Below are 22435 nucleotides of genomic sequence, written 5' to 3' on the forward strand. Positions count from 1 at the left end.
GCACTCAGCTACAAGAGATGTAGTTTGGATTCTCCCACTCCTCTGCTAAACAGCCCAGGAGTTTATATCCCTCTAGAACACATTTTGGGCTTAAAATATAAAGTACTTTCTTAATGTAACTGACTTCACATGAGGTGAGTGTAAATACGCTTTGATTATATGTAAGATATCAGTAAATTTTAAAGAAAAAATCAAAGATGGAGACATCCATTACACTGCTACATAGAGGTTAAATTTGGAGTTGCTGAGAATATAATGTTTTCACTCTGTGCAGCCTGTTGTGAAGAAATCTAGGTCCTTTTCCAATGTTTTCCACCACACTCACTCTATTATCTCCTCTTCTGTGTGTGGCCCTCCTTCTTGCTACCCTTGGGGCTGTTGTATATTATACAGAGGAAATGTCTGGGTTTACTTTGATGTGAGAAACAGCGGTCCTGAATGTGAGCTGACAGTTTTTCATTATCATTAAAAAAACGTTATTGTGTGTGTGTGTTGTGTGTGTTGTTAAATAAAAAGACCACAATATCAGAATATGAATTAACTGCCTAATTTGATGCTCAGTGAACTATCTTTCCTCAATTTTTTTTTCATCTTTTTGCAGGGTCTTGAGAGTTTCCTTAGCATTTGCTAATGTCATTGTGTGTGAGTATGCACGTGTGTATGTGTGCGGCCTCAGGCCATGTGGCAATGAGCTATGGATAAACCTACAATGAAATTTAAGAAATAAAATGCGTTCATGCTCAGAAAAGCTGCTCAGCCTTATAAGCTTTAGTCCAGAATTTAGGTCTAAGACGTTTAAGATATAAACGTAATATTGCAACTGCAGGCCAAAATAGGCAAGTGATGAGGCAACAACAAGCATTTGCTAATGAACATTTAACCCCCTGAGTCTAAGCTGGACCCTGATCTGCACCCAGCTTTGCCCACTAACTCCCCGTTCGTTAGCTGCAGGGTTTGAACAAGTCATCAGCAAAATCGGAAGCCAAAGTATGTTGTGAGAATTTAATGGCAAGGCTGAAAAGCGAACAGATTTTATATCAAAATCGCAATTTGAAAGAGTGCAGTTTCCAATCCGCAAAATCACAAGCTGCCTAAACACAGAGAGTGCCGGCTTTATCAAAGGCTGGGAGTCCAATTGAGCACATTTGCCCTCATCAAGCCCACAGCACTCCTCAGGAGCCCCATAAACTGCACTATTTTAATGGAACTCATTATTTATTTACATTAATAAACCTTATTCAGCATCACAGCAGTGGCTATATGAGGTGGACAAGAATAGAAGAGTCAAGTGGATCCAGAAGGGTTCCCGTAGTTAAACAGATTGATTGTAATGTGTGTCTGATTGAGTTGTGTGCTGTAAATTCTCACTTGGGATTGATCATCTAAACCATAAACTTTTATAACTCGTGTGTGTGTGTGTGTGTGTGTGTTATAAATCCTGTGAGCTTTGTCTTATCCAGCCCTCCTATGTGCAGTTTCTAAGCCTGCATCATTTAATTAGGGATCAATTAAAGCATGCAGTAATAATTACAAAACTCACTCAAACAAGAGCAAAGTGTTTAAGAGCTTTGTGTGTGAGTGTGTGCGGTTTGTGTATGTCTGTGTCTGTAAGTCTCTCTCTTTTGGGAGCGTACATTGCTTTAGTGCATGGCTGCTGAGTGTGTGTGTGTAGTTGTGTGTGTAAGCACAGCCTAGCAGGGCACTCTTTCACTCAAATATGCACTCATAAGGCTAGAGGTGTGTGTGCGTGTGTGTATGTGTGGCACTCTGGAATATTCAAATGTTTTAGGGTGAGTGTGTGGGTCAAAAGAGAAGAAAGAAGAGTGTGTTTTTGTGTCTGTGCTAGAGACTCCTCCCTCTGAATTATCCCCCTTTTAATTTTTCATGTCTTACAGCATCTCCAGTTATTCTGCATGACTGTACACCTTTAACTTTACACTCTCTCTCTCTCTCTCTCTCTCTCCTTGCCCCCTCTTCACTCTTGCCATCTTACTTTCTCCTCCTTTCCCTCTTGCTCACTCATTCTATTAAATATTCTCCCATTCCTCCCTATTCCTCCTCACTCTATTTGATTTTCTCCCAACCTTTCCTTTCTTCATTTTTCTGTATGTTTCTCTCTTTCTCTTCCCCTTTTCCCACTGTGATCCCTCCTGTCTCTCTTACTCTCTCCCTCACGCGCTCTGCCCCCTCCCCACATCTCTTACTCCCTCTACTCATTCTAATCTCTTCCCACACCCTCTGATTTGTCCCCTCCCTCTCTCACAATCTCTCTCTCTCTCTCTCTCTCTCTCTCTCTCTCACTCTCTCTCTCTCTCTCTCTCTCTCTGTAGTGGTCTGAAGCAGGAGTTGGAGGATGAGGGCAGTAGGTGTATGCTGCTGGTGAAGCAGAGCAGGTTTAACGAACAGTGCTGCATCCGTTGCTGCCAGCCCTTCAGCTTCCTGCTGAACCCGCGCCGCGTCTGCCTCGACTGCACATACAACGTCTGCAAAGCCTGCTGCAGCTACAGTCAGCAGGAGAGAGGTTATGTCTGCAGTGCCTGTGAAAAGACCAGGTAAGTCATATCATGCAACACAAATACACACACACAAACACACTCCAACACATGCATAACACATGCACATTACTTGCATGCATCTGCAGGATGTACAATTAATTCAGAAACAGTATGTTTCAGATTGCACGTGCAGGTATGCATGCAAGCTATTAGTACCTGTCCAGAGTGAAACCAATAGGACAAAATTTAACTAGCTGACAGCAAATGAATAAATCAAATACATTTACACTTTAATATAACAATCTGTTCCACCTTAAACAATTCAGCAGTTGCATTCTGTTGTATCTCCCTTAAATGTCCCTTAAATTATCAATTGTGCTGTAGTTATTTGTCTGCCAGTCCACCTTTAAAAGGTGCAGCAGCTACATTCCTACACCTAAACTTTTTATTTGCATTTTCCATTCCACCTTAAATTGTGTAGCCGCCCAAGAATTTAGTGAATCTTTCATTTTACCTGAAATGGCACAACAGTTACATTCCTGCATTTGGTGAATTTCCTGTTCCACCTTAAATGGTGAGGCAGTTATATTCTGTTTATGTTATATATATATATTCTGTTTATATTCTGTATATTATGTTTTTTTTCCCTCTTTACACCTAAACTAAAATGAACTATTTTTGATGCAGTTTCCTGTGCATCATTACTAGCTTAATGCTTATTAGCTGAGAGAGAGAGACAGAAGGTGGCTCAATATTCACAGACCACATGCTGTTTTTTGCCCTCATGTGTGAGGCAGACAGGCTACATGTGCAGCGCATGCTTAAACAGCAGGTGACGGTGCACACACACATGCACACACACTTTCCAAGAGAACAGTGCTGCATCTTCTCAAAAGTTCAGGTTTAAGGGGACGTTCCATCAAGGTTTCTGTTTGTGCTGGAATGATCATTATTAACTGTAGCTGAAATTCAAAAGGCAAAGGATGACATTTTTTTAATCAACCTGTAGTAGGGTTCTAACTGAAATGTTCTGTTCCACCCTAAATGATACTGTATTAGGGGGCAGCCTTGCCCTAATGGTTAGAGGACCAGGCTTAGTACCTGAAGGTTGCCGGTTTGATCCCCAGGACCGACAGGATCATCCATGGGTGAAGTGCCCTTGATGAAGGCACTGAACCCCCAAACGCTCCCTGGTGCCGGGGATGGCTGCCTGCCACTCTGCGTGTGTGTTCACAGCCCCAATTCACTAGTGTGTGTGTGTGTGTGTGTGTGTGTGTGTGTATGTGTGTTCACTGCTCATTGTTCATTGTCCAATAGATGGGTTAAATGCAGAAGAGACTTCTCGTTGTACAGTGACAAATAATTGCACACATTACATTATATTCTGGTGACAAAGATTCGTCTATGAATTTTCCATTTTACCAGAAATGGTACTGACATTCCACCTTATACAACAGTTACACCTACACACACACCCAAACATACATGTAGCACTATATTTATTTAGAACTGTAGGTTAATGAATACATTTAAGCCTGCATATACATATACACACACGTGCCTACATCTAGTGAAGACTGTAACATCTGTGCACCCAAGAGCAAGGATACACTCCAGAGAAGCCTCCTGAATTGCACAAACAGATGTGCTTCTAATATAATCTAAACCCCGCACACAAACACACTCCTCCTGGGATATGAATCCTTCAAAACATACTGCAATTCATTTACTCTTGCTGTGGCATGAGGGGCTGGTAGAGAACAGAAAAGGTCTCTAAACAAATGTGTGTATTTTTGCTGTTGCAATGAAACCTAATTTTTTTTTCAAATAAGAATTTATGCGCTCCAAATTAACACATGCTATTTTTATCATTTCTGTAATCTTCATGACAGTTCTCCAAAATATACAAGACAGTACGCTTTTCCACAGTGTTCATATGACTGATACAGTATAGTTATACACGCGTTATTATTATAATCACAGTGTTGTGATGATCAACTTGCAGTTGCTGTGGCAGTTTTGTGTGTAAAGCAGTCAGACTACTCAACTTAACACAATGATTTGTGTGTTGTAAAGGAATGAAGGGTGGAAGGGGACAGGAGAGTGTGATGAATAGTTGCAGGGAGGGCTTGTCTCATAGTGTGTGTAGCCTATTGCTCTTGCTCTCTGTGTGTTCCGTATGAAGTGATGTTTATGTGCGAGTGATGTGGAGTCAGATCATTAGTGTGTATCAAAGTATGACATGGCTATGTTTTTTTTATCGGCTGATGGTTCCACCGATCTGTGTCTGTGTGCCTGTGTTGGATGATATTCCAGCTGCACACTCAGTGAAATGATTACTTCAACCTGACCTGAAATTCATTCTTAAAGCTGTTTTTAAGCTGTTTTTTTTTCAGCTAAACACTAAATGTTGATGATAAATCCTGACTGAATCCTGTACGTAATTATTTAACAGTGATAATATGTAACCTGTTTTGTGAGTGTTGTTATTGGGCTAATATCAGCAAAAAATGCAGGATCTAGTATTAGCACGATTTAAAGAATGGATCCAATCCAATATTGCAAACAATCTAGAATCCTGAGAAAGCACAATGTAACATCCGGTGATGTTGTTAGATGGGTGTTTATCCTTGTGAAGTTGTGATTACCCAACCATTCACCTCCACCCCCAGAACTTCACACTTTAAAATAAAAAAATATTTAGGAAAATAAATACGTTACTCTCATTGAACTCATAAGGAATGTTTTATATAGTGATAGCAAATATGATTTAATTTATTAATTTATTTATTTATTATCTGGTCAAATATTACTGTTGACAAAGGAATTATGCACACATCATCACTCTTCTGATTCAGACGAGCAGCAGTTTGAAAAAGTGTTATTACCATTGTGTATCAATGATCAGCCTAGTGTTTAGGCTTTACAATCGAATGTGGCTGCGTTTACATGTATAGATACCAGTAATTAACCCGATGGATGAACTGTTTAGTGGAAAATGAAGTTACTATTACAAGTGTGTGTCTGTGTGAGTGTGCATGCATCCCGTTCTGACTCAGAAGTTACAGAAGAGACACATGACTCCACTCACACTTAGTGTTGGCACCTTCTGTTGACTGCCCCGACATGTTAATGTATATGACACACACTCTTTGTCTTCTTCCTGTGGTAGTGTTGGTCCCATTGTACCTGATAAAAGAATACACACACAAACACACACACAGATGGCCACAAACGATGTGTTTGTGTGTGTGCAGATGGAACCTGACAGCTGTAAGTGTGTGAAGTCTGCTACTATTACCCACACACTCCACCTGATTCTGAGCAAGGGAGCCAGTAGAGTTTGTGTGTGTGTTTGTACAGGGAATATACTGTGTTTTGTTGGACAGAACCTGTTTACATACTCGCACTATGATGACTTCTCTTCCTTGTGAGGACCTCATGTTGCCCCACACAGTAAATGCTTAAATATTAAGGTGATGTGTTATTTTAAGGTTAAGGTTAGTGTTAGGCTAACGGTAGTATTACTTATGGATGAGTAAAGAGGATGTCTTAATAAAATGAATGGAAATCTATGTAATGGCACCACGTTGTGTAAAAACACATTTTAAAATGTATCAAGTGAAAATCAGTTATTTTTTGTACAGCAGTATATTGAGAGACTTTGGCTTGGTGCCATTTTTTATCGTCTGACCAATATATCATTTGACTGATACAGTTGTCAATACTGAGAACAAATAATTTTCAATAATTACCTTTTATTTTTATGACATTAGTATGGAAGGTATTTTGTTCAGTTACCCCTGCAGACGTAATTAAAACAGGGGAAATATTTCTTTGTGGAGCTAAGTGCTAAAAAAATTAGCATGCTGTACTAACTTTGACCACAAGGGGGCAGTCCCACTCAGTTCACTGCCACTGAAGATACACAAGCAAGTTGGACATCATACGGCCACAGGTGAGACAAATTGTTCAGTTTTTTCTAAATTATAAATATATAAATAATAAATCATTAAGAATATTGAACAATTTTGTGGACTTTTTTAAAAATATTTTGATGTTCCAATGATGATAGAATTATTTTTTTCAACGGTTATTGGTGTGTAGAAATCACAGAATTTTTTTTTTTAATAATGTGGACCTTAGTGTCAGGAACAGATATTTTCAACTTTTTATTTCATCATGCCCCTCAGGGCTAACATCAGTGGTAGAGATAACTGTAGATTACATTGCTGTGTGGATTATTTTAATTTGGCAGTTATCAAAGGCAGCTATAGTCTGATTTTCCTTTTCATTTGTGCTCTTGCTCAGAATGCTATCATGTGACAAATTTTGAAATTCAATGGTCAGCTTTGTTATTACTTTTTCGTCTCATCACTGAAGGCTTAGATTGTGTTTGTGTGTGTGTGAAGAATGTGTGTTGTCCTTGCCATAACATTCAAAAAAGCATAATCACATTAAGTATTCTTAACCGCAGATTTAATCCTCTGTTGGTTTGAGTGTATTTGGTGATCACCACCCTATAAATTCAGTGTAAATCTTGCGCGCAAAATACACACACACACACACACACACACAGAGTGCGGTCGTAAACTGTCCTGGGACGAGGTTGAGTGTAATTGAAATGAACAGAGCCTGTGCTGAACTGAAGAGTAATCGGAGATGATGGACACAGAGAGGGACGGGGAAGACATGTTCCGTCAAAATTTAATTATCTCTCTCTCTCTCTCTCTCTTTCTCTCTCTCTCCATCATCCCCTTTCTGTTTTCCTCTCTCCCACTCCCTTTTTATCTCCCTCTCCTTGTATCACTAACCCTTCCCTCATTTGACCCGGCCCACCATGATTTTAACACCACATTTATTTTCTGATTACACTGTAACAAATAAGCACATTGTGTCTCCTAAGTTCCCTCTGAAATAGACACTTATAATAGCAATCATGGCTGCCAATAAAGAAAACTGGTGCATGACACGAATCATTCCATCAGAAACCCATGCCTGTAAAATGTGAATATAAATAAGCCTTAAAGATCTGGAGTTAACAGGGCATGAAGCTATACAGTGTAGTACTCTACTGTGTACACAGCTGTGGACACCTGCTCATCCAAGATTTATTAATGGGGAATTAATAGTGAGCTCTGCTGCAGTAACACACTCTACTCTTCTGGTAAGGCTTTACATTAGAAGGTGGAACGTTTTGCTAAAACGTTTTAAATAATAATAAGAAGAATACATTTAATTTGTTATACATCCTTACAAGAGTCAATACATTAGAAGGTAAAAATATTCAGCATTGAGCACATCAGTGAGGTCAGGTGCTGATGATCAATGATTAGTTCTGGATCACAAACCCCATGCCAACACATCCCACATGTTTTGGATAGAGCGCCATCACCCTGGAGAACACTCCTCCACGGCTCCTCAGCCCAGTGCTGGGGAATGTTTACCCTTCTAGCAGATAATTAGCATTGAGCAATGTGAGTCTAGGCTTATATGCAGCTGCTTCAGGGCATCATCCAATATTACTTTCACGGATATAGTATGTTTCTGTGGACATTATCTAAGGTACTGTATATGCATAAATTCAATATTTTTGTGGCAGATTGCCAAGAGCGGCCGTCTAAATCATTTTCTGCTGATCCCAGTTTCGCCATTTTTAGTATGTAGCTCACCTCCATTTAACATTTAACTCCGTTAAAGTGCATTCTGTCTACATTTTCATTGATTGCTGAATAATCAATGCATTACAGTACTCTGGACAAGGCCTTAATGAACACTTTCTCGGTCTGTCTCTATTTCTCTCTTCCCCCATAGGTGATCATCGTTAGTTTAGGCGTCACTGACTTGTCCAGATTAAGTCACAATTCCTTAATTCCCCACAGCGTAATCCTATCTAATCACCCAGCAGCCATGCTTATGTAACAACCACAACACAAATTATGATCTGCCAGTATGGAGCTCCAGTTTCACAGCTACAGGCACTAGTCATGAGAATTAAGTGTGAAGCTATGTTGTACTGCATGGCTTGGGTCTGATAACAATGAATTAAGAAAGTGATTGGCTGCTTGGATTATACTTGGATTATGCATATCGAAAGCAAATGCAACAATCAAACAAATTTGGCCTTTATGAAAGTGATATGATAGGGTCAATATGCAGTGCTATTTTAAGACCCCCACCTCACACTCCCACACACACTCTCACACTCACACAGACACTTTTAGAATTACTGGGGCGACACCTCATCACTTTGTATTCGTTTGGGTGGGTCATTAAGCAAAGGAAAACTACCTTAAACTGCCCCAGAGCCGCCCCTAGCACTGATCTATAGACACGGACTGGCCAGTAGTCTTTCTCAAAGGGATAACCAATTAAAACCTTGACTTCAGTTTGGGGGCGGGACATTGGAGGTGCATTTCTGAAATTGCACTGCTGTAGCTTCAGTGAGAGGACTGCAGCTGCTCACACTAATCTCCATTCTGGTAAACTAATGGTCACTAAATGTCTGGTCTGGGGACATAATTCTCATTGATCTTAATTATGAAATGTCAGTCTGGTGGAATTTAATTTCAGCATCACATCACATGGAGAAGGTGGAGACAATGAAATCTGGATTTCTCTCTCTCTCTCTCTCTCTCTCTCTCTCTCTCTCTCTCTCTCTCTGGTCTAGTCTCAGTTAAAAGGATAAGAGGGAAAAGCCTGGAACGGATGGAGCGGATGGTCCTCAATTTCTTTTTCTTCCTTTTATCACTGGGAGTTTTCTCAAGTTATTTTTAGTTTTGGGGCAAACTCTGAAGCTCTAAAATCAGAGGGATTAGAAAAAGAGCTGGAGAGGTGTTTTATGATGAAGATGTTGTTTACTCTGTGTCCAAGTGACCTTGAATAATACATCTGAAATTAAGTACGAAATATTGTATGAAAACGTACTCTGTTGTATTAATCAGCTGCATTTCAGCAGTGATCGGCTATAAACATGCATATTTCATAAACCTCTGCTCCTGAAGGAAAATTATGGAACTTTGCATTACATTTTATACTCTCTGGTCCTGTATTTCTACCTTGCTGTTTTGTACACTTAGAAACTGTGAAACTTCCAAGCCTTCTAGGGCTTCAGAAAAGACCAGATGATTACATGAAATGGGAGAAATAGTTCTAATTAATAATTCAGTACTGCCAGGCAATGTATTTGTGTTGGTGTGTGTGGAAGTTTCTGCTGGCAGAGCATTATTCACCCTCCAGGAGTTTGGGGTGGAGGGAGGATAAGAGTCTCCTCCATTACTGCCTTATACTAAGCCCAAATTGCAGCTTGGACTTGTTCCTATCTGCCTAGTGCCCCTGTAAGGGTGCTAAATAAAGGTTGCTTGTTGCAGTAATGGCTTAGTCTTGTTTAACTGCCTCCGGTGACTTCACAATATTGCTATTGCATGTGTATTAATAACAACAAGCCATTTAGAATTTATATTACCTAATTTCTAAAAGTACTCTGGCAGTAATTAAGAGGGCAAAATAAACTTAAAGATATTAGGTAGGTATTATGAGATTTGCAGATTATTCATTCATTCATTATCTGTAAGCGCTTATCCAGTTCAGGGTCGCGGTGGGTCCAGAGCCTACCTGGAATCATTGGGCGCAGGGCGGGAATACACCCTGGAGGGGGCGCCAGTCCTTCACAGGGCAACACAGACACACACACACATTCATACCTACGGACACTTTTTTTTTGAGTCGCCAATCCACCTACCAATGTGTGTTTTTGGACTTGTCCATGGGGACAAGGGGAGAACACACCAACTCCTCACAGACAGTCACCCAGAGTGGGAATCGAACCCACCACCTCCAGGCCCCTGGAGCTGTGTGAATGCGACACTACCTGCTGCGCCACCGTGCCGCCCATTTGCAGATTTAAATTATTATTGTTTTAATTCTACACACAGAATGTCAGGAGTGGACATGAAGACTTTGCCAGTTACAATACCCAATGTAATTTGGCACCGATACTGACATCAACCTCTCATAATTTGACTTCCAATGTGTGGGGCCAATTTTTGGTTGAGAAACTTGTCTGCAGGCTTTCCAGGATTCCTAGTTGCAGCACTAATTATAAATGTTCTAGTCAGGTTTCAATCACCTTTCAAATACACAAAAAGGATCTTAATGCAGTGTTAAAAAATGTGAGTATTTGATGGCATTCTGCAATGAGAGCATAGGTGAAGTCAGGTTCTAGACTAGACTGAGTTTTAATTAACAAACACCACTTCATAAAACTTAAATGTGTTGGATAGCCCTCTGTTACTCCAGAAAATGCAAATCCACTGCTCCACATCCCAATTCTATACACGTCTGGCTGATGCTTGGCATTGGGCTTGGAGAGCTTAGGCTCACATGCTTCTGCTTGAGCTTGATGGTTCAAAAATAAAGCATTGGACAGAGATTAAGTTGAAAATCAAGAAAAGTATTCCTTCAACGTCTGGAGTTGCTGTATTTTCTTAGGAAGTGTTCCTGCAGATGAGCTGAAGCTGAATCACTCTGCTATAGCCAGGGGGCTTGCTGTAGATAATGAATGCAGGCACAGAAAGGCGAGTTTAATGAATATTAACCTGCCTCTGATTAACTGGGGGTTGTGTGATGGAATCTAAGTGGAGCAGAGGTTCGGTCTTAAAGGCAGGGGTGTACTGAGCTGTGTGGGTGGGGGTAATTAATGCTTTCTGATGGAATTCTTAAATTATTTTACTGCTTGAAATGGTGTTTTTTATTGATGCTGTGGGTTAGAGGGACACCTACAAGGAACATATGATTTTGAGAATCATATTTATATGTACCCATCTGCCATCTTAAATATGGGGGCCCTAGGGGGCCATGAGGCACGGAGTCAAATGAAATGAGTGTCCATTTAGAAGCTAACTCAGCTGTACACTTATAAAAAGAAAATAATTGTTCAGTGCAGCTTGAATCCTACATTGTAAACACCCTTGGAATTTGTGATAATATTTTTAGTTTTATTATTTTTCTGTTTCTCTGTTGATGCTCTTCAGTGAGCTGTTTGCTCCACTACTGTTCCCTAGAAAATTTTCTTGTTTTTTCCTCAGCCTCAGTGCACTTGCTGGTGTATGTAATAGATGCACACACAGGCTGTGGAGTGAGCAGAAATACACAGCTGTCTATTCCAGTGCAGTAGTTCAGTCTGTGTCCATTAGTTTCAGGGGTTTCAGTCCAATAACTCAAAAAACTGAGGCCCATTCTGAGATAATCTCTCTCTCTCTTTCTGTCTGTCTCCCTCTCTCTCTCTTTCTCTCTTTCTCTCTGTCTGTCTGTCTCTCTCTCTCTCTCTCTCTCTCTCTCTCCGTCTCTGTAGTGAAATGAAATCAGATATTGACTTCTCAGTGGTTTCACATCCACCCGCCAGGCCCCAAAGCCCTTCCCAGCCCCCCATAGCCCACTGCGAAGCCTTTGATGGGATGGTTGAGTGAGAGTGTGAGAGAGTAAGGAGATGAATTCAAAGAGAAAGAGGGATACACGCTGCATTGTGACAATGAGGAAAGAGACTTCCAATTATGGAAATGTTTGCATTGGTAGACACTCAGAATCTCTTGTTCTTTCTCTCTCGCTCTGTCATTGTCTTCCTGCTCTACTGTCCTTCCACGTACGTTCTTTCTTTCTACACTGTCTCTCTTCTATCTTTCCTTCTCCACATTATTTTTTCTCCTGCTCTATTTACTTTCTTCTCCATATGTTTTTATCAGATTTTTATTGACATTTACACAAAGAGTTGTGGTATAGTCTCGATCTCTCTCTCTCTCTCTCTCTCTCTCTCTCACTCATTCTTTTGTTCTCTCACTTATACATACACACACACACACACACACACACACACACACACACAGAATAAACTGTGAAAATCAATGAGAGAAAATGCTAAAGCATTACCCATTGGTCCTGTTGCGTATCATTTGGAGATTTCTAATTGACTTTACTTTTCTTTCATTCTAAGTTAAATCACACACACACACACACACACACACACACACACAGTGCTGTGATGAGTCCCTGCAGTTCTTTGATTGAAGTGATTCCTTGGCGAGGTGCAGCATGGTGTTTTAATTGATGTGTGAACGCTAAACGCAGCTCTGCTCTGGGTTTCGACCCCGACAGGAGAGGAATGTCTTTACTGTTCAAAGCGTTCTCTTAGAAAAGCAGGAGATCACAGACGATGTTTTCTGTCTTTGTGGTTTGACATCTGAAGGAACAAAACTGTTGTGGTTGCTTCCATCGCCTCCAAAATGGAGCAGTGCCTGAGGAGCCTTTTGCTTGCTTTTGATCCATGTGATACCTTGGGTTCTGAACCCTTTGATTCATGTAGAGTGGACACTTAGAGTTTGTGATGGTTCAATCTAGAAGATGATGGGATGCAGTTTTGTGATGCAATTCCTGATCTTTCTCTACCATTGCCATTCTTAAAGAACACACCGTTTTAACACATTTGACTCAAAATACGCTTAACCCTCTGGAGTCTGGGAGCGTCTCCTTGAATTCACCTTGAAATGCACTTGCATATAAAATGGTCCCTGTACATGAATCAGAACCCCTCAGGCGCCGAAGCTCTTTTATTTTCTCACTGCTTTCTAATCTGGAAGCAGCTTCAGCAGCCGTAAACTTTATGTACGCCATGTTTGAGATGGTGACTGAATGAAAAATGAAGGTTGTTTGATATGATGGGGGTCTTTACAGATTTCCTGAATGTCTCTTTGGGTGTCAGTTTCACACCAAATGTAGACGGCCACACTAATCAAGCAATGACACAGGTTGAGAATAAGATGTATTTTGTGTATCCCAATCTTTATTCATAGCCTCAAAACCTCAGATGTGAGACGCACATGATCCAATGATGAAATGAAATGGAAAGGACAGGCTTTCCAGGTTCAGGAAATGTTTGAACTGTATTTCTAGATGGGATTAACAAAATATATTAATATAACATAAGTATCCACTTTGAAATGCAGGTGTGTTATAGAATACAGTGGGCAGGTGCTGTGAGAGCTCATAGTCAGCTTTTAGTCAGCTTGTTGGCTTCTTTAATAATACAGTTGTATGCCATATTGCATCATATGATACAAAATATTATATAAACACTGTGGGTAAAAACTGTGGAAATCTTCTCACCCAAAGCTCTTAATGTTAAAAGGAAGTTAAATAGATGGAAAGGATTTGGCTTGGTGTTGGAACATTAGTGAGGGTCTGATTGCATTTACTAACAAGGGCATTAGAGAGGTCAGGGTGCGATGCTGGATGATTTGATCACACAACACACACACACACACACCACTCAAGTTAATCCCAAAGGTGTTGAAAGGACCCCCATCACTCCAGAGAATGGAGTTCTAGTGCTTCACTGGCCCAGAGGAGTCTGGAAACCTTTGTTGAAAAGATTAGTTAGAGTGTTTATTTATATAAAGGCAAGTGATGTTAAAAAGGATTGCTAACATGTTCCAGCTATTTTAGCCTCATGGAAATCAATGGTTTCTTCCTTGCTGTTCGTTCAGTACCAGATGAATAGCCAGTAAGTCTTTCTCTCCCCCAGGTCCTACTGCCCCCATGCTGAAGCAGCTGCTGTATCTCTGTAAAGACTGCTGCATGATTCAGTCTCATATCAAAGCTTCATTTGGTCTTTTCTGCTGAGCGGCAGAGTTGGACATCAAAGTCCCATTTGGTTTCGTGTGTGTGTGTGTGTTAGTGAGAGTAAGAGCAGACTGTAGCTGATTGCTCTGCTCAAGTTGAATGCTCTGGAAGCTGTTGGGAGTTGCAGTGAGATCTTTTGTTTCTGCGGCAGGATTTCTGCTCCTGATCTAACACAAATCTGGGTGGAGATTAACATGTTTGAAGGTGTTACACTGCTGTGACAAATGTATAAAAAGAGTCAGTGATAGGACTGCGATTGCATCGTGAATGGAAAAGATGGATGGGATTAAATGCGGGCAAATATGGGTACAGATGGGGTAGGGGCAGTAAATGCATAGATGAATGCTCAGAATGGAAAGATATATAGATAGATGGAGGACAGTGTAGATGGATTTATAGGGGGCTATGTGGGTATGGGTGGAGAGGTAGCAGTGCATGGGAAAATATACAGTGAGAGGCATTGAGGGAAACACTGGATGGATGAATGGATGCAAGTGTGAATGAATAGAAAAATGGTGGATAGCTGGAGGGATGTGTGAATGGAAAGACAGGAGGATGTGTGTTTGTGTGTGTGTATATATGCAGATATTCATAGGGCTAACTTGAACAATGGATAGAAAGGTGTCGAATGATGAAGGGAGAGATGGCTGAATGGAGTAAAGTTTGTCTTGTATGGTATTGCACGGTGTCATTTATCATATTGCTTTAATTTTAAGCTTTAATTTCATGCTATAATTTGCTCGTTCATAAGAAAAGCCACTGAGTGCTATAGGTTCTGTATAGTGGTGGTATTTAGGGAATGGTGCAGTGGGTCTTATTTGTTCAACTGGCTCTGTTTCTCTCTCTGCTTATCTGCAGTCAGGGACCATATTGATTCTCTCAATGAGAAGCTAACAACCATTTCTCTCTCTCTCTCTCTCTCTCTCTGTCTCTCTCTCTCTCTCTCTCTCTCTCTCTCTATCTCTGTGTCTCTCTCTCTCTCTCTCTCTCTCTCTCTGTGTCTCTCTCTCTGTCTCTGTGTGTATTTATCATCAAAGCTGAAGCTGTGTGAATGGTTTGGATGGATTTCAAGACCTTCCAGTCTAGCTTTCATTGTTATAAAAACACAGCAAGCTCCATCCTATTCTGGCTTTTTCCTTGATGCTGTGGTACAAATTGTCTCGGTCAGAACAAAACCTAGTATTTCCATTTGCATTTTTGACATTTTAAAATCGCAGCTGCAACTTGCTTTACATTGTGTGAAAATTCCCTGATGAATGGACCAATAGAATCCTGAGAAATAAACCGTATTCCATTAACTTGCAATAAAAGTATAAACACTTTATTTTTACACTTTATATTTATTTCTTCTTCTGGCAAATAACCATGTTGGAGATAGTGTTTTGATCCAACAGCAAAGACTGTAAAATTTGTTCTGGCCAAAACACACCAGCTGTAGCTTTATTGTATGTCAAATAATGGTGTATACCAACCATGCTTTGTCTGTGCTTGACTGATTATAGATGGAGATACCATTATGATCTGGGTTATAATCACAGAACATTTTTAAACTTCAGAAGATGTTTCCCCAACATTTGCTAGCTCTCCTGTCTCTATAAATTGTGTCTATAAATGATATGCTAGGCTTACTTTCTCTCTCTCTGCTCACAGCAGAGAAATTGCATTTGGAGTTGTTTAGAAAACAGAGAGAATGGGAGAATGCTTTCCAAATGTTGAAAAGCATGAAATAAGATGGGTAATATTGATTATTTTTTTGCACAATCCGTAAGTGTTATAAAATTAAACTTGAGTAACAAAAATTCAAAGAATATTTGTAAAGAAACAAAATTTTTGTGGGTAATCAAACCTTCCATTCCACCTTAAGAGGTGGAGATTTGAACGTAAAAAATCCAGAGCGAACAGCACTTACCCGGAATCTTTGACAATACTTTAAGGCATGTGTGAGTGTGAAGAACCTTTTAAAGGTTTGAAAAAGCCATCATGCAATCTTAGGGCTCTTTACCCATTAGCAAAAATTGCTAAAAGTGGTTTCTCTATAGCATCGCACAAAGAACCTTTTGTAACATCTTTGTTTTTAGCAGGGTAGGATGCCAGTTTATCGCAGGGTAACATGCACTCACCTAGTCACACCTCACTCACACCTGTGGACAAATTGATTGGTTGAATGACTAGAGGGGACACAACTTTAGCTTCATTACTTCAGTGCTTTTATCTGTGACAGTGTGTGCTTCTTTTTAAATTTATTTTAGTCCAGTTGACAGTTCTCTCCAGCTGCAAGGTCTGTCCCATCACACAATACTGCCAAACTACCCTCCATTTTTCTCTCTCATCCCAGTTGCCTAGATATTTTTTGTAACTTAATATGTGAGTGCTGTATTCGCTCTTGTAGATAAGCTAATGGCCAGCTGCTGTTTCTAGCGTTAGAGTAATTACAATCATGAAACTAAAGAAAGATAATGTTTACCTTGCAATTTCATTTTCTCTCTTCTTCAATTCTATTTCTGTTCAATTCCTCTCTTCTTTCCTTCTTACACTAAATGCTTATTTTGTAAGATTAATTAATAAAATACATATGTTATACCTTAAATCATAAGAAATATATTGTGTGACCATCACTATTAGTTGTATTTGAGCTACTATAAAGCCAACCTTTATTAGGGCAGTGCTCCTTCAGCTAATCAGTGTTATGTACTGAGGGTCTGTGTTAATAAAGACCTGTCTGAAGCCAGTGAGGAGCTCTAGTTAAAGCCCAGTCTCAGCATTCCATTGGTGACACGAGAGGGAGAACTTCGAGCACATGCAGATGATAATACATGTTCATATATACTGATATAAAATATTATGTTCCTTAACTCCATAAACCTCCACCCCATTCTCCCTGGGTGTGTTTTGACTCCGCTGACATTTATCTTTGCTGAGACTTTTATAAACTATTTTATTCAAGCAAAACTGTCACACTGCACCGCCCTGTGTAGTATATTCATATACTTCGCATATACATCTTAAATATTCTAGTATCTGAGTGAACCTGCTCATGCTCCATCAAGTTGAAATAGGTTTCAAATTGGTCAAGTACAGAATCTCTGATGCATCCAGGCCACTAGGTTTCAGTGTAGTTGCTGTTTCATGAGGTTATTCTGAACCATTTTCAGGTTAAATTTGATACCTGCTGTTATTAGATGTACGACAGGTCTCTGGGAATATCTTTTAATTACCTTCGTTTTGAAATTGATTTCAGAAGTGGGAGGGGCACCCTACTTGTTGGAGATTTTAAACACCATGCCTACTCACTAGCCACTCATTTAAAACCACTTGGTATCTACTTGGTCCATCATGTAATGACACAGTCCGAGTTAGTAGGTCATTTTTGCTGCAGTTTATCACCGAACAATTCATCCTTTAGTTCATCATTAGTGTTCACAGGACGTTGTTGGCTGGATATTTATTGCTGTTGATTTACTGTCAGTGCAGCTGTCACATTATGGAATTCTAAAACTCTAGGAGCACGGCTGTGTCTGATCCATTCACCTAAGCGCAATACAGACTAACACACCAATGCCATATCAGTATCACTACAGCACTGACAATTATCCTCTCCCAAAAAATACCTGCTCTCTTTGGTCCTTTAAGAGTCATTTGTATTGAAGAAAATGGAAAAAGGAGATGAAAAAGGTATGCAGAGCAACAATATTAATTACAGAAATATGGTCAGTGGTGCTGAGACAATGAAAAATGGGTGTAGAAACAAGGAAGCAATTTTAATGATAAGCAGTTTTTGTACATTCTTCACACTTAAGAAAAATGAATAACATTTGTGCAGTAAGCGTAATGCTGATGTATTACAAACATGATGAATAGAGTTCTTTATTGCAAATTCCTTTGATACCACCTAATGTATTATAGTTTCAGGGATACATTTTCTGTTTCATTTTTATCAAAAGCTTATGATAAAAATTCTCTTTAATCATTCTACTTTTTGTGGTGATTTTAATTTACTGTGGTAATAACCCTGAAGTGAACAAGCTAGCGGTTTAGCATTATCTGAAATGTGCATCTCATTATAGTTTTATGTGGCTTTTGAATACAAATGTATTCTGTTAAATATTAATGAATGCTTGTGGGAATGGTGCAGATTACATATGTGAAAATATCTGGTAAATGCCGAGCTGTGTTAGCTCTGTGTACATTTTATAGGAAAGTACTGTATTTGGAATATAGTTTGTGTTTAGGCTGGTTTATCAATGAGTTTATCTCATGTTTACATGCACACTGTTGATTAAACATATTTAGGATCTCAGGGATGGGTTACATGAATGTAAATCAGGGTCGATCTTATAGTACTATGTCAGCCTCTGTGTATATTTTATATGGAGGTTATTACAATGTATTTCTAATATGCTCCAGTATTTCCATTAAATGTTGTAATGAATGTAATGAATTAGTCAGACAGTAGCATTGCTGTGGGTTGTGGTTGGGTCATCAATGATTCTGTCTCATAGGAATTTATGCATAGTGTCTATACTGAATAATTAATACCTTGAATGAGTCTAATACCACCACTTATTTTGTAGATTACAGTATTTTTCACAGTTGCTTTGGAAGTCAAGCCAAATGCGGCGACAAAAATCACCCCACCACCGGTGACAGGGGATTTTTTGTGTTTTTCCCCATGAGTCACTGTTGTGGCAGGTTTGGCCAGGCAACCAGATCAATATGGAGAGAAAATGCTGAGTCATCATTATCCTGATTGCCTGTCACTCTGTGTCCCGGGGGGTAATAGCAAGCCTAAAGAGAACTGGAAGATTAAAGTATTGAATTATTGGAAGCATTGAAGAATATGTACAATATTATGGTAGAAATGTTACAAGGTTTAAATGAACACCCACAAACGAGAACTGGTAATGCCACATTTAGTAGTATAAGATCAGTGCTGTTGTATCTGATCTATATGTCCAAAATGAGTGATTTCAGCAAGTTTAAGGGGCGTGTTCAGCTGTGGACATAACTTGTATAGTCTTTATAGAAAAGCACTGACAATAGAGTGGGGTGCTCTGGATGGTCATCGTGCCCAGTGACAAGATTTAGCCAGTGGGGTATAAAGCCCCCAACATTGTGATGGAACACAAACCAATACTTTTTCGAGTTGAGTCGGAGCGGTGTTTGGGATCCACTTGTGGTCATCCAAGGATGAAGCTCTTGTGGCTGAATGCCTTTGAATCCTCAGCTTGTCGATATCAATACTTCCCAGAAGAGTAGAACCTGAGAGATAGATTTATGTATTTTCCAGCTTATCCACTGCATATGTTCAGAAAGTTTATTGCCTATTCTCTCTCCCTCTCTCTGTGTGTGGACCAAGCACTACTGCAATGCTGTGTTGAGAGTCTCAAGCGAAGTGCACTTTACCGCATCACTCCGTATACAGAAAAACTCTTGAGACTTACTCGGCCATTCTCTCTTTCTCTCTCTCTCTCTCTCTCTGTTTTTCTCTCTCTCTCCTCACACCACACACACAAACTAAATAATTGATTTGCCAAGAGAAACACTAAAGTCAAATGTCTTGTGCAATTTATTCAGAGTTGACATGGTAAAGCCACACTCACCAAAATAAAATCACCCATTATTATTTGTGTTTTCTTTTATTTGTTTATTCCAAATCCCAGCTGATTGAGTGATACACAGCTTGAATAACTTCCACAGAAAAGCATGGTCATTGGAACAGGACATGCTGGAGCATTCACACGAGTGAAACCTCACTATGCCCAATGCCAAGTGTCAGCTAGAGGGATGTAAATGTCCCAGCCAAATGTGGAGCAGTGAAACTGAATTATCTTAAGTGATGGACCTCAATCTATTGCCTGTGGGATGAGCAGGAGTGGGGTTTGTGATCCAGTAATAATCAACCCATATCAGGAACTTATTTTAATCATTTTCATGTGCATAAAATCCTCACAGCAATGTTCCAAAATGTAATTTAATTAAAAAGCATTTCCTTAAGAGCAGAAGCTGCTAATGAGTCCTTAAAACTTGATTTTAAAAGAAATGTTGGATGAGCAGGTCTCTGCTTTTGGTAGTATAGTGTAATTAAAAAAAATATCAGAACTGCCTTAAATTTATCTGAATATAGTTTTAATATTATTAAGCCGCTATCTGTCAATCCCTAGTTAAAAAACTAAACTAATTCTGACGACTTAAATTAATCCATACAAAGACATTGTCGTTTGCCTAGTTTCCATATGAATGTAGTCATCTTGTATTTTTTGTGACCATAAATGAGGGAGTCTCATTGAAAGGATACTGACGGTATTTTTCCACTGCAAGGTACCTACACTACTCTATTTGGATTTTGTGCTTTCCATTTGGCAAATTTGGTACTTGGAACAGGGTACTTTTTAGTACCTGGGGGTTTGGAGGAGGGTGCGTGGAGGTAGTTGTAGTGGAAAATTAGGTAAACCAAGTGCAAGACACCAACAAGTTAGTACAGTCGAGTAGTGTAGGTACTATGCAGTGGAAAAGTGTCATAAAATGTTCACCCTGTTCATAGTTTACTTCTAATTAATGTGCCTAAAATGTATCCATTTTAAGATATTTTAATCATCTTTGTGTCCACTGTGATTATAATGAAAGTCTGGATTCATCAGAGACCCTCTGCTAAACCTGTTTCCAACACGGCCATTCGTGTGTTTGTGAGTTTCACTTTATAGAGAAAAATATAAAAATAGTAAATAATCACTGTTAAACATGCTACATTTTGTAAATAAAAATAACTTGTTTTAAGGTCTCAGTATTCCTTAATTTACTCTATGTTTATGCTTATGAACAAAAAGGGGTATCTGCAGTTCTGTTAGTGTGCTGTTTGCAATGTTTGGATCTCTTGGAGTGGATGTCATTATAGCTGGTGACCCCAGCGGAAGTTGGCTGTTTGTCATCTTGAGCAATTTTTTTTTTTTTTTTTGGAGAAATGCTTTTCCCTGAGCCTGAAAGGCTGAGTGCTGTGTGTGTGTGTTTGGTTGTCCTCAGATGATTCAGTCCTGTCTCATCTTCAAGTGTTTACAAAATCTGTTTGGCTCTTCTGTTTCTCTTCGCGTTCCCTCGGGCTCGCTCTGCACTTTGAGTGACAAATAAGATTTGAAAAAAATGCTTGATATTTACAACACAACACCAATCTATATTAAAATATACCTGTAGTGTTAACAAACATCTTTATCCTAGAGCACTGGTATCAGGAGGCATGTCTTTCCTTGTCTATAAGTTCATATGTGGTCACCTGTGGCTAATAGTTTGTACAACCCTGCTGATCCTAAATTTCTTCTGAAATGAAGGATATTATTAATTATATTATTATTATTATTATTATTATTATCAATAAAGGCTATTAACTTTCCAGCAGTAACAGCCTCTTTTTTGCCAAGAAAGATTCATACCAGATATTGAACCATAAGTGTGAGGATTTGATTGCATTCAGCCATATTAATCTTAGTGATGACAGGTGCTGATCCTGGCTAATTAGCTCTGGATCACAAATATCACGCCAACTCAAGCCAAAGGTATTGGATGGCTCTATCACTCACTGGTTCCTCACTGTGGGGATGGCAGTTTACATCCACCTTGCCCACACTTGGCTTTGAGCATCGTAATCTTAGGCTCAACTGCAGTCACGCCAGGTTCTCGCTTCATATTATTTCATGTTTTTCTACAGAGATAATACAAACTTTTTGTCCAGTTGTGTGAGCAAATATCTCTGTACACCAGCACATTGTAAATACAAGATGAGTGTTCCTAATAAAGTGACCAGTTTGTGACTTAAGAGACTACACAAACCCTGAGAAGCAGAAAAACATGTCCAAGGCACCAAATTACTATGAGAATCGTAGTCAATGCTGTTGCCACCGCAACAACTAAGTTTCAAAGCCGCTCTAATGTTGTATTGATGTCCTGCCATCTGCTGTAGTGTCCAATTGATTGTGTCATGGACAGTCAATTCACAGATCTCCAGTACCCACGGCTGAGTCTCATCTTTGAGGACTCACAGCTCTAGCTTAATGACAGCTGAAGCATGGGATATCTATAAGTGTTTCACTATGAATCTGAGAACAGAAGAAAGAGGAGCAAGAGGACAAGGGAGGGCAGGGAAGAAGAAATGTAATGGGACCTGAATGAATATATATGAACATTCAGAAGGAGAGAAGGGGGAAATTGGGTTTGGAGAAGGCAGCAGAGGTAGAGGCTAACCCAGTTCCTTATAAGATGTATTTTTAGTTTGGTGCTCT

General features: G+C 39.6%; 1 protein-coding gene across 1 annotated transcript in view; it reads left to right on the forward strand.

The window, feature by feature from the left end:
* The window catches only part of myripb (myosin VIIA and Rab interacting protein b), a 129611-nt gene that overhangs the window by 61580 nt on the left and 45596 nt on the right, over window positions 1-22435 (forward strand). The window contains exon 3 of the mRNA XM_066646796.1: window positions 2331-2552. Within this exon, the coding sequence (XP_066502893.1) occupies window positions 2331-2552 (222 nt within the window). The remainder of the gene's footprint in view (window positions 1-2330; window positions 2553-22435) is intronic.

This window comes from Hoplias malabaricus, chromosome 1, assembly GCF_029633855.1.
Source record: "Hoplias malabaricus isolate fHopMal1 chromosome 1, fHopMal1.hap1, whole genome shotgun sequence".
NCBI lineage: Eukaryota > Metazoa > Chordata > Actinopteri > Characiformes > Erythrinidae > Hoplias > Hoplias malabaricus.